At 39.8% G+C, this 13,085-nt stretch overlaps 1 protein-coding gene across 1 annotated transcript; it reads left to right on the top strand.

Annotated features, from left to right (window-relative positions):
• Positions 1-2,823: 2,823 nt before the first annotated feature.
• Positions 2,824-11,576, top strand: LOC121855516 (endochitinase-like). The gene is made up of 13 exons (XM_042350492.1): positions 2,824-2,943; positions 4,011-4,080; positions 5,858-6,060; positions 6,538-6,703; positions 6,847-6,953; positions 7,392-7,507; positions 7,673-7,799; positions 9,047-9,241; positions 9,374-9,452; positions 9,813-9,963; positions 10,532-10,598; positions 10,821-10,970; positions 11,138-11,576. Exons 1-13 carry the CDS (start codon positions 2,932-2,934, stop codon positions 11,369-11,371), a joined length of 1,677 nt encoding a protein of 558 aa, XP_042206426.1. The 5' UTR covers positions 2,824-2,931; the 3' UTR covers positions 11,372-11,576.
• Positions 11,577-13,085: the final 1,509 nt, after the last annotated feature.

Below are 13,085 nucleotides of genomic sequence, written 5' to 3' on the forward strand. Positions count from 1 at the left end.
TAGAGTCTTGTAAACCTAGATATCTTAAAATGAGTTAAGATATTCTACGAGTTATTTAATTGTTTTAAAGTGAGTCCAAACATTCTCAAGGCGGCTGTAGATATCTCAAAGTAAGGTTAAATATCTTAGTGTGAGATAAGATAATCCTAGAGTGGATTCAAGTGGCTTAAAATGAGTCCAAATAGATGTCTTAGAGGAGTTTACATATCTTTTGAGGAGTTTAGATGTCTTAGAGAAGTTTAGATATCTTTGAGGGAGTATTGATGTCTTAGAGGAAGTTTAGATATCTTTGAGGGAGTATTGATGTCTTAGAGGAAGTTTAGATATCTTTGAGGAGTAGATGTCTTAGAGGAAGCTTAGATATCTTTTGAGGAGTTTAGATGTCTTAGAGGAAGTTTAGATATCTTTTGAGGAGTTTAGATGTCTTAGAGGAAGTTTAGATATCTTTGAGGGAGTATTGATGTCTTAGAGGAAGTTTAGATATCTTTGAGGGAGTATTGATGTCTTAGAGGAAGTTTAGATATCTTTTGAGGAGTTTAGATGTCTTAGAGGAAGCTTAGATATCTTTTGAGGAGTTTAGATGTCTTAGAGGAAGTTTAGATATCTTTTGAGGAGTTTAGATGTCTTAGAGGAAGTTTAGATATCTTTGAGGGAGTATTGATGTCTTAGAGGAAGTTTAGATATCTTTGAGGGAGTATTGATGTCTTAGAGAAAGTTTAGATATCTTTTGAGGAGTTTAGATGTCTTAGAGGAAGCTTAGATATCTTTGAGGGAGTATTGATGTCTTAGACTAGAGAGAATTTAAAAATCACAAGAGTAAGTTCGGATGTCTTCAAGTGCATTTAGACATCTTAGTGAGTTTAGAAGTCGAAAAATGAGCTTTTAAACTTTAAAGAGTGAGTTAGTTAATGGAACGAATTTTTGGGTAATATGTGGCAATGATAAGTACTGAGAAACACACACACACACACACACACACACACACACAAATTGGGTCCTTTTGAATCTGTAAGCAATATAGTCATCTGACCCATCTCAGCTTTGAGTGTCAGAAAGCCTATTAATTTCTACACATGTCTTAACCTAACCTAACCTAACCTAACATAACCTAACCTGACCTGACCTAACCTAACCTGACCTGACCTGACCTAACTTAACTTAACCTGACCTAAACTAACCTATATATAGTTTATCACGGAAATATTAATCTCTCCCATTATAGGATAGGTCAAGTAGTTTTTCCACTGTATGGCGCTTTGTAAATACCGCCAACCGACACGACGGCTCTTCAGTACGCGGCTCCTTCAACATGTACACATTGACCAAGACAGAGTTATCAGGTGAAAATACCGAACTTGAGAAAACCTTTTAGAAATATATGTACAGAACAAGGACATTGAATGATAGTAATAAAATGTCTAAAATGAAAGCATAAGTGTGTGTTTGTTTTTTAATCTTTAATTATTAATCTTATCACGGTGGTACAAGTTACGTAACCTAACCTAAACTAACCTTATTGCCGTACAAGTTATGTAACCTGGGGTCCGAAAGACGTACCTATTATGATATTTCAATACCATATATACCGTATATACTGTACAGGATGATTCAGCAAAGATCACATTAAATTGGAGGATGACATCCTTGGGTAATTCTAAACCACAATGTCTCTATGGTAAAATGTCAGATTCTGCATGTGCCCACGTGTTCGTGACAGGTGCGAGCAAATTAAACATAGTCCAGGCATTCTGAAACGGGTCAGACAATCAATGGTACGACGTGTAGAGGCCTGCATTGAGGCAGAAGGGGGCAACTTTGAACATTTCCTTTAGGTTGTATCAAAGAGGGGTCACACTGTAGAGATCTGTGAATAAATGATTACAAAAACTTATTGAGGTTTCACTTCAAATTCACTCTCATTAATACAACATGTTAAATGTATTGTAACATGGAAACGATGCAGAAACTGACATTTTACCATAGAGACATTGTGATTTAGAATTACCCAAGGATTTCATCCTCCAATTTAATGTGATCTTTGCTGAATCATCCTGTACGTATAAATGAAAGTCTGTATAATATTTTGAGGGCAAAATTAGATCACTGTACTGCTAACGAGTAATATAACACTAATTATAAAAAGGTGTGTGAAAAAGGATTACGTTCAACCTAAAATTAAATACTAATTAAGAGGTAGAAACGGATCATCCCACAGGTAGAAGGACATCTCCAAATTTGCCCGTCTATATAAAATACTAATCCATTATATAGATGACTCTGTAGGGTCTTCACAGCCCCCGGCACCTTAGCGCACAAAAACAGTAAAACAACTATGAGGGAGTTTTATATAAGTGAATTTCATCGAAATTTTCTTTCATACAGCTGGTCTAGTTTATAAACTGCAAAAGCTCCTCCCTAGTCGTAAGTTTTATGTTAGGAAGTGTTGAGTAACTCATAAGGTGAAGTCAGTGTGCTTACATGTCACTGAGGGCGACCATTAAACCAGCTTAGTAATGTCCTCAGAGCGTGAGGAGTTAACTGTGTATGACTTATAGACTTAACTTCTACTTCCTCCAGCTGAGAAATAAATCAAACAAATGGTATTTTTGTTGTTGTCACTGACCAAGAGTCTGTTGTTCTGGCTTCATCGTCGTATAATGGTCTTCACTCCAGCATATTTCCGATAGGACCACAATATTTTTTTTCTTTTATCTCACATTTATGGTGAAAAACAAGTGAAATGCGATAAAATGGCAGCAGTGAGCAGGAGGTCGGCCGTATCAAGTCATTAGATCATGGGCTATATATTAGTGAGACGGCTACGGTTCTTCCTATTGTCCTGTGCTGCCCACGGACATCACGACTCCCTCCTGCTAGCTGAGTGGTAACGAAGCCACAACAATTATTTCCAGACACTACCCAGCTATTGCCATGAATGTGAAGGTAGGGAGAAGAGGTTATTCTACCTTTATTTAATACTATGCGTTAGTAAAAGCAGACCTTCCAACTCTCGTGAGACTTAAAGTAATTTGTCGTCCACAGTGTTTTACCGCATTGACCTCTGAAGATGCAAACTAACTACAGGATGCAACCAAGATTTTGTCGCTGTGGTGTGTTGAGATTGTTCCATACTGAAAATATTCTGGCCATGTGCTGTTCGGTCAAAACCTAATCGAACCAAACCAAATTTAACCCAACCTAATCTAACCTAACCTCACCTTTTATTCCGAGGGGGTAATCTCAGCACACCTCAAGCCATCTAGGATGTTTTGATGGCATTGCACATATCCAGAACATTTTCAACATTGTATACTCTCAACACGCCACACCCAGCTAGTAAAGGTTTTGTTGGCGCGCTATCACGGATAGTTTTGGAATCCTCAGAAAAACACTTGTGGTATTCATTATAAGGAATTCGTTTCATATTTCACTTTGAGTTCAGGGTGTTGTGATGTTCCAATTATCTCAGTATTTCCAGGTTCAACGAAGGAAATAGGAATAGTTGTCAAAAGTTGGTTCTATTTATCATTGTAATAAAGTCATCTAAGGACCACTGGCTACTCACCAGTGCTGTCAAAATCTCAACTGGTGATCGCGGTCTATCGTTTGTCTTTTTAGCGATAGACTGATAAGAAATCACTGACTACAAGTAAAACTATATTTCTCGGGGAGGTGAGGGCAGGCAAGAACTTCCAATTCTCACTGTTCTTGGACTTTTACTTTAAACTTCTCCGGATTGAAAGGTTGATAACACTGGATGGTCTGGACACGTGATGTTTGTATTTGCATACAGACTTATCGTGGTGGTGTTTTATGATGTATACCATAATATTATATCACAGACAGCGTGTAGGACAGTGTGTGTGATGCCTATATTTAATCTTGAACACTCGGTTGGCCCTCAGCGTCAACATAAGTGGTAGTTAGAGTATTATTTACACGAGAGGGTGTGTTAGTATATGTGTGTACAGTATACTGGAGAAGTATAACGCTGATGTAATGTGTTGCAGGTGTTGCTGGCGGCGCTGGCGGTGCTGGCCGTGGGGGTGACGGCTGAGCCACGCTTCGCCAGACCTGGAAGTAAGTCAGTCTCCCGCTCTCATCAGTAATAAGGTTCAGTCCGTTACAGTACCTTGTGAACACAACGTAAATATGACATTGTTTACGTTGACCAAAGTCTTTGTTGTGGTGTGTGGCAGTATAGTTCTGTGCAGGTAATAAAGACACAACTAAAGAGACTCAATAGAGGTGTTAAAGACAGACAATAATAAACCATGGGAGAGGAACCCAACAGGTCTCTTAGATAGACACTTGTATGTCAGAAGGCGCCGCGCCGTGTAGGTCGCTCTCAAAGGAACTGTTACCGGGGCTCTCGTATAGACTGCACAGTATATGTATGTTCTTCAGTTTAGTAACAAGCATTATGAGTAAGACCACCTCACCTGCGTCACCTCGACACAAGACAATATACTGTAGTACAAGTTGGAAAGTTTATCTTTAAATAAATAATAATAATAATAATATGACCAGCGTTGTTATCTATGAATTGCCAACTTTGTAAATAAACACTAGATCTTGTTGTTTCCACTACAAGCCTCTAAAAACTTCATTACTGAAACTCTAATCAAACATTGTCATTGTCAGGACAGGAAACAGCGAGTGAGCATTAACGGCACTAAGTCCCATTGGAGCAACGTCACAAGTGGAGTTCCCCAAGGCTCAGTACTTGGACCATTATTATTTATTATATAGATAAACGACATAGATATCGGCATAGACAGCAACATAAGTAAATTTGTTGATGACACTAAAATAGGACGTGTTATTAAATCTGACAGACTCGGCAAAACTACAGGAAGATCTAAACAAATTTTTCTAATGGTCTGAAAAATGGCAGATGAAATTCAACGTCGACAAATGTAAAGTACTCAGTATCGGAGATGTAAACAGGGAAACCAGATACCAGATGAACAACGATGCCATAGAGAAATCCGACTGCGAGAGAGATTTAGGAGTAATGATAAGTAGGAACCTTAAGCCAAGTAAACAATGTGTATTTGCTTGAAACAAGGCTAATAAAGTACTTGGGTTCATACAAAGGAGTGTTAGTTACAAGACTAGTGAGGTCATCCTAAAACTGTATCTTGCTCTTGTGAGACCTCACCTGGATTACGCAGTTCAGTTCTGGTCACCGTATTACAGAATGGATATAGAATCCTTGGAAAGAATTCAGAGGAGAATGACAAGACTAATCCCGGGCATTAGGAACCTTGAGTATAGAGACAGGTTAAAGAATCTCAATTTGCACTCTCTTGAGAGACGTAGAGCGAGGGGAGACCTGATAGAGGTGTATAAGTGGAAGTCAGGGCTAAACAAAGGGGACATTACAAAGGTACTCAAATTATCCAACCAGGAGCGAACTCGTAACAATGGTTTTAAATTAGACAAATTTAGATTTAGGCGTGAAATAGGTAAACACTGGTTTGGAAACAGAGTAGTGGATGAATGGAACAAGTTACCAAATATCATCATTAACTCGAATACGCTGAATTGCTTCAAACATAGGTTGGATGCTTATATGAGCAATAGGGGTTGGGTGTAAACGGGACTGCCCAGTATGGGCCAATAGGCCTGCTGCAGTTTCCTCCATTCTTATGTTCTTATGTTCTTATGTTAATTGTCTGTATTGTTTGATGCTACGTCCGACCCTGTCCGGCCACCTCATGACAGTCGCCATCTTACTGGTGGTTATGCCTGAACGTATAGATCCATTTCTGAACCCTTGAGAGTCATCGTTCCAGCCTGAGAATCATTTTTTTCCTGTCTTAAAATAATGGTAACAATTATCTTCCTTCAGATCACGAGCCTGCGAGATACACCTATGGAGAAAACGACCGCCAGGCAAGACGCGTCTGCTACTATGAGACCTGGGCCAAGTACCGCCCTGACGAGGTACATTATGATATTGAGGACATCCCTGCTGAACTGTGCACACATCTCATCTACACCTTCTGTGGTGTTTCTAACGTGACGTGGGAGGTTCTTGTCCTGGATCCTGAGGTGAGAGACTTTCCTCACAACACTGTACTGGTATGCGGTTCCATTATTACAGTAAATGTACTCCAACTTGACAGAAACTTTTGAAAGTATTACCAAGTGAAAACAGGTATGGGAGCATTTAACAAACACACCTTCATCACAGTTAAGTGATAATTTAAAGGCAGAATTTAACAAACCAAATAATACACCAACCGACACATGTGTGACCATCATCTCTCCTGTGGTTGTCCTTTACCAACATATTAGTAAAAAGTCAATAAAGTTCTCAGGTAATTGGTAACTGGGGAAGTAGGGCAGTTTATGAATAGTGTTACGTCTTGTCTGTGTGACGTGAGTATGTCAGACGTGTGCATAATATTCTTTATAACCCTAAAACATGCAAGATATTCACACTATTAAATCGGACAGTTTGTATTTTTCAATAACCATAATTACAGTGTATATCTTTAGTTCAGCGTCATCCTTGTGTTCTTGTAGCTGGACATCAACGAAAACGGGTACCGGCGCTTCGTGGGGCTCAAGGAGAATCATCCTCATTTGAAGACGATGATCGCTGTGGGTGGCTGGGCCGAGGGTGGCAAGAAGTACTCCCAGATGGTAGCCGTCGATGAGCGAAGACATACCTTCATCAGGAGTGTTGTTCGTAAGTCAAGCTGTGGGCGTAGCGAGGTGGACTTCACTTGTTAACAAAGTCAACTTTAAGAACAGTTAATACTTTAACTTGTGTTACTATAACTGTCAAGAATTAGACTACTTTAATTAATCACAGACACACTGCCTTCACAGAGCTGCTCACAGACTACGGCTTCGATGGTTTTGATCTGGACTGGGAGTACCCAGGAGCTACTGACCGTGGCGGTGCTTATGCCGACATGGAAAACTACTTGAAATTAGTAAGTTTTTCCGGCGTTTCTTACATATCTATACACACACATATACAGTACACACACACACACACACACAAATATATATATATATATATATATATATATATATATATATATATATATATATATATATATATATATATATATATATATATATATATATATATATATATATATATATATATATATATATATATGTACTTAGATTCTAAGTACAAGTAGGTCTCATGAGCCTAAAGGCCCGTTTTGGGCACTGTAGACACAGTACAATTCACTCTAAGTTTTGGTATCAAGGAAACACATAGTCTGCCACTTTCTTCTGCAGTCTTTCATTTATCCAAATGTACTTTCAGGTACATCTCCTTCTGCCACTTAAATACCTATACTGAAAGTTCTCATTCGATCTTGTAAACAATCCTACTAAATAGAAAACTTTCAATCTAGGTTAAGGAACTTCGTGAGGCCTTTGACGCAGTGGGCGCTGGATGGGACCTGACAGCAGCCGTGCCCGTGGCCAAGTTTAGGCTACAGGAAGGTTACCATGTTCCTGAGTTATGTAGGTCAGTCATATCTCCCACATGTTCACTTTACACCAACTTGTTAATATTCATTGTAGACGCTGATGCTAAGGTATGAGATTAACTCCAGTCTGTTCATGATATTTCAGTATACTGTATTTCTCGTGTAATACTGAAAGGATGTGAAACACGTTATTTTTTCTGCAGCCTGTTGGACGCCATCCATCTTATGACATACGACTTGAGAGGAAACTGGTGTGGCTTCGCTGACGTGCACTCCATGTTGTACCGGAGGCCAAAATTGGACGAATGGGGCTACGAAAAACTCAACGATGTAAGGCCACACCTCCTCACCACTTGTGCTGTTTGCAATAACATTAAGACAATGTTTAATTACCACTGGTCCAAACCTTATTGTATATATCTACCATAATCCAAAAGTGGGTACCAGAGCTGAGCAGGTGAAGGGAGGGGTGCATATGACTTGGGTAGGTTTATTCATCATTACCTTTCAAAATCTTGTATCAAATTTCATGTGTCTCTCATTTTTACTCCCGAGGGCTGAGGGAGAGGAGTAAAAGTGTAGATGATTATGTCAACAGCCTCCACATGCATCAGAGCCTCAATTTTCCTACCTTCAGGAGTTTTGTATAACGTAAGAAATTTCAAGGTTAAGAGCTCATCAGAGGTTCGAGGTGAGACGAGGTCCTACATCAACACAATTTTCTAACATAAGGTTTATTATTGTCACCTTAATGCTACGCTCACCTTCCTTGTATCGTTATATACCTGTTGTCACATAACCATCTTAGTAGATTCACAACAAAGATCAGGTATGAAAACAAGAAAGTGGCGCCACCTTCAGTCGTAATCTTTTTAACTCATTAACTCTACATTTCATGTTATTTTGGCCCTGGGAAGATCACTGTCAGGAGATGGGTCGTGGCCTCGATATTTCATGCTTATGCAATTTTCACAAAGTAATAACCTGTTGCTAGCAAGGAGGAGGAAGGGAAGCTGGAGAAGAGGAGGAAGGGGGGGATAGGTAGGGGTAGGAGGAGGCTGGGGAGCAGGAGGAGGAGGCTGGGTAGGTGTAGTGTGTGATTGTCAGTATACTGTAACTAGTAGCAGTGTTCTTTGATACACTGGTCCTCGCATGAGTCAGGTGACGGCAAATTATATATCAATCTTGCACACACACGATTTTAGTCAGCTGAACGAATTTTATAAGTACGTTTGTCTTTGTGTGTGTGTGTGTGTGTGTAGGAGCGGAGTAAGTTGTTTACGCCAGTGTTGTTGTTTTAGGTGCTTCAACTACCAGGGTAATTAAATATTGAACATAAGTTTTAGTCTCTTCTCTCAGGAGGGTACTTAAAACATTTAGTTGGGCACAAAGCCATTTCGTTCTCACTGTCTTCAATAACTCTTAATGATATTTAACTACAGAACAGCTACACTGTAGGTCAGAAATTATCCAGATGTAGAGTAAATAGTTACATTCAAGATACTTCCTGCACACTGAATTATTTACTTCATGTTCATTGCTGCGCATTATATCCTGTGTCGTGCTATCCCCTACAGAACGACGGCGTCCTTCTATGGAAAGACATGGGTTGTCCCGTTGACAAGCTAGTGCTGGGTACTCCCTTCTATGGCCGCACCTACACCCTTGGCAGTACCAGCAACAACGGCCTCCACGCCCCCATCAAGAAATGGGAAGGAGGTGGCAAACCAGGACCTTACACCAACGCCACCGGTACCATGGCTTACTTCGAGGTAACAATTCGTCAATGCCACAATGATATTTTGCTTAATATTCCTACATTAGTTTTCACAATGGAGCGACAGTTAGTATGTGAGTCAGCTTGATTATATCACTAAATACGTTTTAACTCTCTTCTCCTTCAGATCTGTAAGATGATGCTTGATGACTCAACCTGGGAGGACCGCTACGATGATATTGGCCTCGTCCCCTACACAACCAAAGGTGACACAACAATCTCTCATAATCACACTTTAATTGTTAAGTAAGAACTGTCTTAAACCTCGAAAGTGACTGTCGTAGAAAAGTCCAAAAAAGAATTTGAGGGTTCTCTTGTGTCATACGAGTGTGCACCCTAAGGACTTCAGTTCTTGGTCGTGCTGGAGCCTTGTGTTGACACTTCGTGGTTCTGAAGGGTACCCTCAGCGACGGCCATCACCAAGCTGCTTAATATAAGTATTTTGGTTTATAAAATATTTAAACTCTTGTGGTGTGGATTGAAGTTATCAAGGATTATGCACAATACATTATGGATTATATTATGTAGTGACAAGTTGCAGCTTAATGGTATCATTATACCGACAGACGACCAATGGGTTGGATATGAGGACCCTGAAAGTCTCAAGATTAAGATGGACTACATTAAGGAAATGGGTCTCCTGGGAGCCATGACGTGGGCCGTCGACCAAGACGACTACATTGGTTGGTGCAACCAGGGCAAAAACCCAATGATGAAGTAAGTTATCCCCCGTAAAACTGTGTCTTTATTAGTACTATATTTCTTTCAATATAACTATGTATTTTGTTATTGTGTCACAACGTGTCATCATTCAGGGAGTAGAGAAAGTAGACTCCATATTCAAACCACATTATAATGATCCATGTAAGGCCATTTACTGCATTTCACTCTCAACTAGTTATACTAAACACACACACATACACACACACACACACACATATAAGAACAGCACCATCCCATCTATTGTTAAAATAATAAACAGCTCCTGATTTATGTACTGTACAGCCCTGTAAATATATTGAACGTATATTATTATGTCTAAATCACATGTAAGTTTGTATATTTTCAGCCACCGGCTGCAACTCTATTAATAAACCGTTTATTATTATTATTATTACACAGACACACACACACACACACACACACACACACACACACACACACACACACACACACACACACACACACACTTGTGACACGACTCATCTACTTCTTTAGGCGAGGAACAACTGCAGCAACTCACAAGGTATAATGCTGACAGGTGTTTTCTTGGATTACTTTACAGTGTCATCTATGAGGGCATGAAGGACTATATCGTACCTGTGGCGCCAACAACTACCTCCACCACCACGGTGAGTCTCCCCCAACACCTCCACCATGTACAGTGATGAGCAGATCTTTAGACAGAAATGGTTACCCTCTTGTGGCCTTTCTTAATTAGCTTCTAATCTCTTTTATATTCCTAATACTTATAAGTTTAGGGTGATACCTATTGGCTTTCATTACTTTATGGGGATTTGTTCACTGGTTCACGCTGACGAATGTTGAAAACTAAATTTTAAATTGTTTTGTAGAGCGGATGGTGGACCCCATCCACCACCACTAGGGACCCCAACGCTCCCACCACCACTACCACCACCAGGGACCCCAACGCCCCCACCACCACCATGGGCCCCATAGACTGTTCTAAGCAACAATATTGGCCTCATCCTGACTGTGATAAGGTAAGTTCTCCCTCACTCTCTAAGGTACTACCTGGCTCATGCTATGTATTGTACCTCTGACATCAATTACTATTGTTTCTTCTTGTGTTTTAATCCGTGCGGCAGTACTCATTAGTATTTAGTAATGTATATACTGTGTGTAGTGACGGAGGCCATGTGTGTTACAGTACTACTGGTGTATCGACAATGTGCCCACCCTGGAGCAGTGTCCCGCCGGCACTTACTGGAGCCAGCCCATCTTGCAGTGCGACTGGCCACAGAACGTCGACACTTCCAACTGCAACCTCCCTACAGTAAAAGCCAAGCCCGCTCCTACTCATCCCAGGAACAGGAAACTTAGTCCCAAAGCAGCAGCTGCCCGGGTCCCACCTTTAGTGAAGAAGGTGCGGAACGAACCTTAAGAGTTCGGTGAATCGAGGTGTCTAGTAACTGCTTGTTTATAACTATTAGATGAAATTTAAGACGGAGTATTATGCAGGTTATATAATATCCAAAGTTAAATGTGTTTCCTATGAAATCTATACAGTAAATATATTCTACAACTAAAGCTGATATTCTTCACTTTAAATCCTGTCATAAATTAAATATAAACAAGTTCATCTACTATAAGCGGTTTTCATTCTCCTTATGTTATGTCTGTCATTCCTAATGACTGTGGTAATTCTGACAGTAGTGTGGTGGAGTTTAGCCACACAGCCCACATACATATATCTGAGTGTCAGTTACCAAAAAGTTTCCTTTGTCCCAGGATCAAAATCTGGAGACCTGACAGAGTTTTCACAATTTCACTCCAAAGTTATACACCGTTTGAAATATCACACGAAAATTGATTTATTTAACGGTTACAAAGTGAATTGTTCAAAGTAATCTATGAGCTAAATAAACATCAATCATGTGCGTGGATGTACAGTATTATGTAGCGACAACCCGACAGGAATACCAATGATAAAACCACAAATTACCTAACTAGCCATTCGAGCGATTGGTCTGTCTATGGGTGCTACAAAACATCGCAAAACATGATCCACAGTTTATGATGGAAGCTGATAGATGGCAGTACAGCGCCACACTTGACCACAATAAATGAGAGAGGAAGGTTACGGGTTAAGTTTACTAATATAGTAACCAGACATCGGGATGGAATTTCTCTCGAAGATTTTATTGTTATTAAATAAAATTCACAGATGTTTAGTGTTAGTAAAGTAAAAAAAAAAGTCACATCTGCAGGTAAACGTTCGTGAAACCTGTTAAAATATCAGTTAATTAAGTGAACTGGTTTTGTTAAAAAGTTGACAAGTTGGTAAGCCATTCACAAGTAAAACAATAATGTTCAGGTTCTATTGTCTACACTAATATCTGCTAGTATGTTTTGTTGAGCTGCGGTTCTGTCGACGCCATCTACTAGCAAGCCTTTGTCGTGTTCTGTTGTCGTCACCATCTATCAAAGCCTTTGTAATATTTTGAGGGTAAAATTAGATCAATATGCTGTTAACAAGTAATTTAACGCAGGTAGAGACGGGTTTCCTTTATCATGCTAGAGAGGTAAAGTACCGTCTCTGCTGAGGTTAAGTGGTAGTTAAGGTGTCTGGTCGAGCGGTCCCCAGGTTTCTCACTCAGTTGACTTCAAGGTTCATGGTGAACTAGGGATAAAGTACAAGTCTGATGACAGTTTGTACAAGGTGAATGCTCTAAGCCAGCTGGTGACTAACTAACTTTAACTAACACCTCGGGACATGCGCCAGGGCATGTACTCAATCTCAGTCCTACAGACCACATTTTGTGACAACTCAGGTGTTCAAGTTTTCTTTTTTAAAATTTCGAACGGTTGAGTCTGCTACTTAATCAGGAAGCAACATCCAGACGGGAAGCCTATCCATGTTTAAAAAACCTTCGGTTACTCGTAGAGCATTTGGCGCCATGGAGTCGGTAAACATCCTACGAAATATCAATAATCCTATAAAATTGGTAGTTAAAGAAGCTAGTAATGACCTGTTCTTAGATAAAGTAAACTAATTAAGAAAACTACCGACTCTGGGCATCTTACAAATTGGACTCATCAATTCAATTTCAATTTCAGTATTTTATTCCTTGATAGAGGAAGTGGTTTTTAGTTTA

The sequence above is a fragment of the Homarus americanus genome, unplaced genomic scaffold (genome assembly GCF_018991925.1).
Source record: "Homarus americanus isolate GMGI-L3 unplaced genomic scaffold, GMGI_Hamer_2.0 scaffold48406, whole genome shotgun sequence".
Taxonomy (NCBI): Eukaryota; Metazoa; Arthropoda; class Malacostraca; order Decapoda; family Nephropidae; genus Homarus; species Homarus americanus.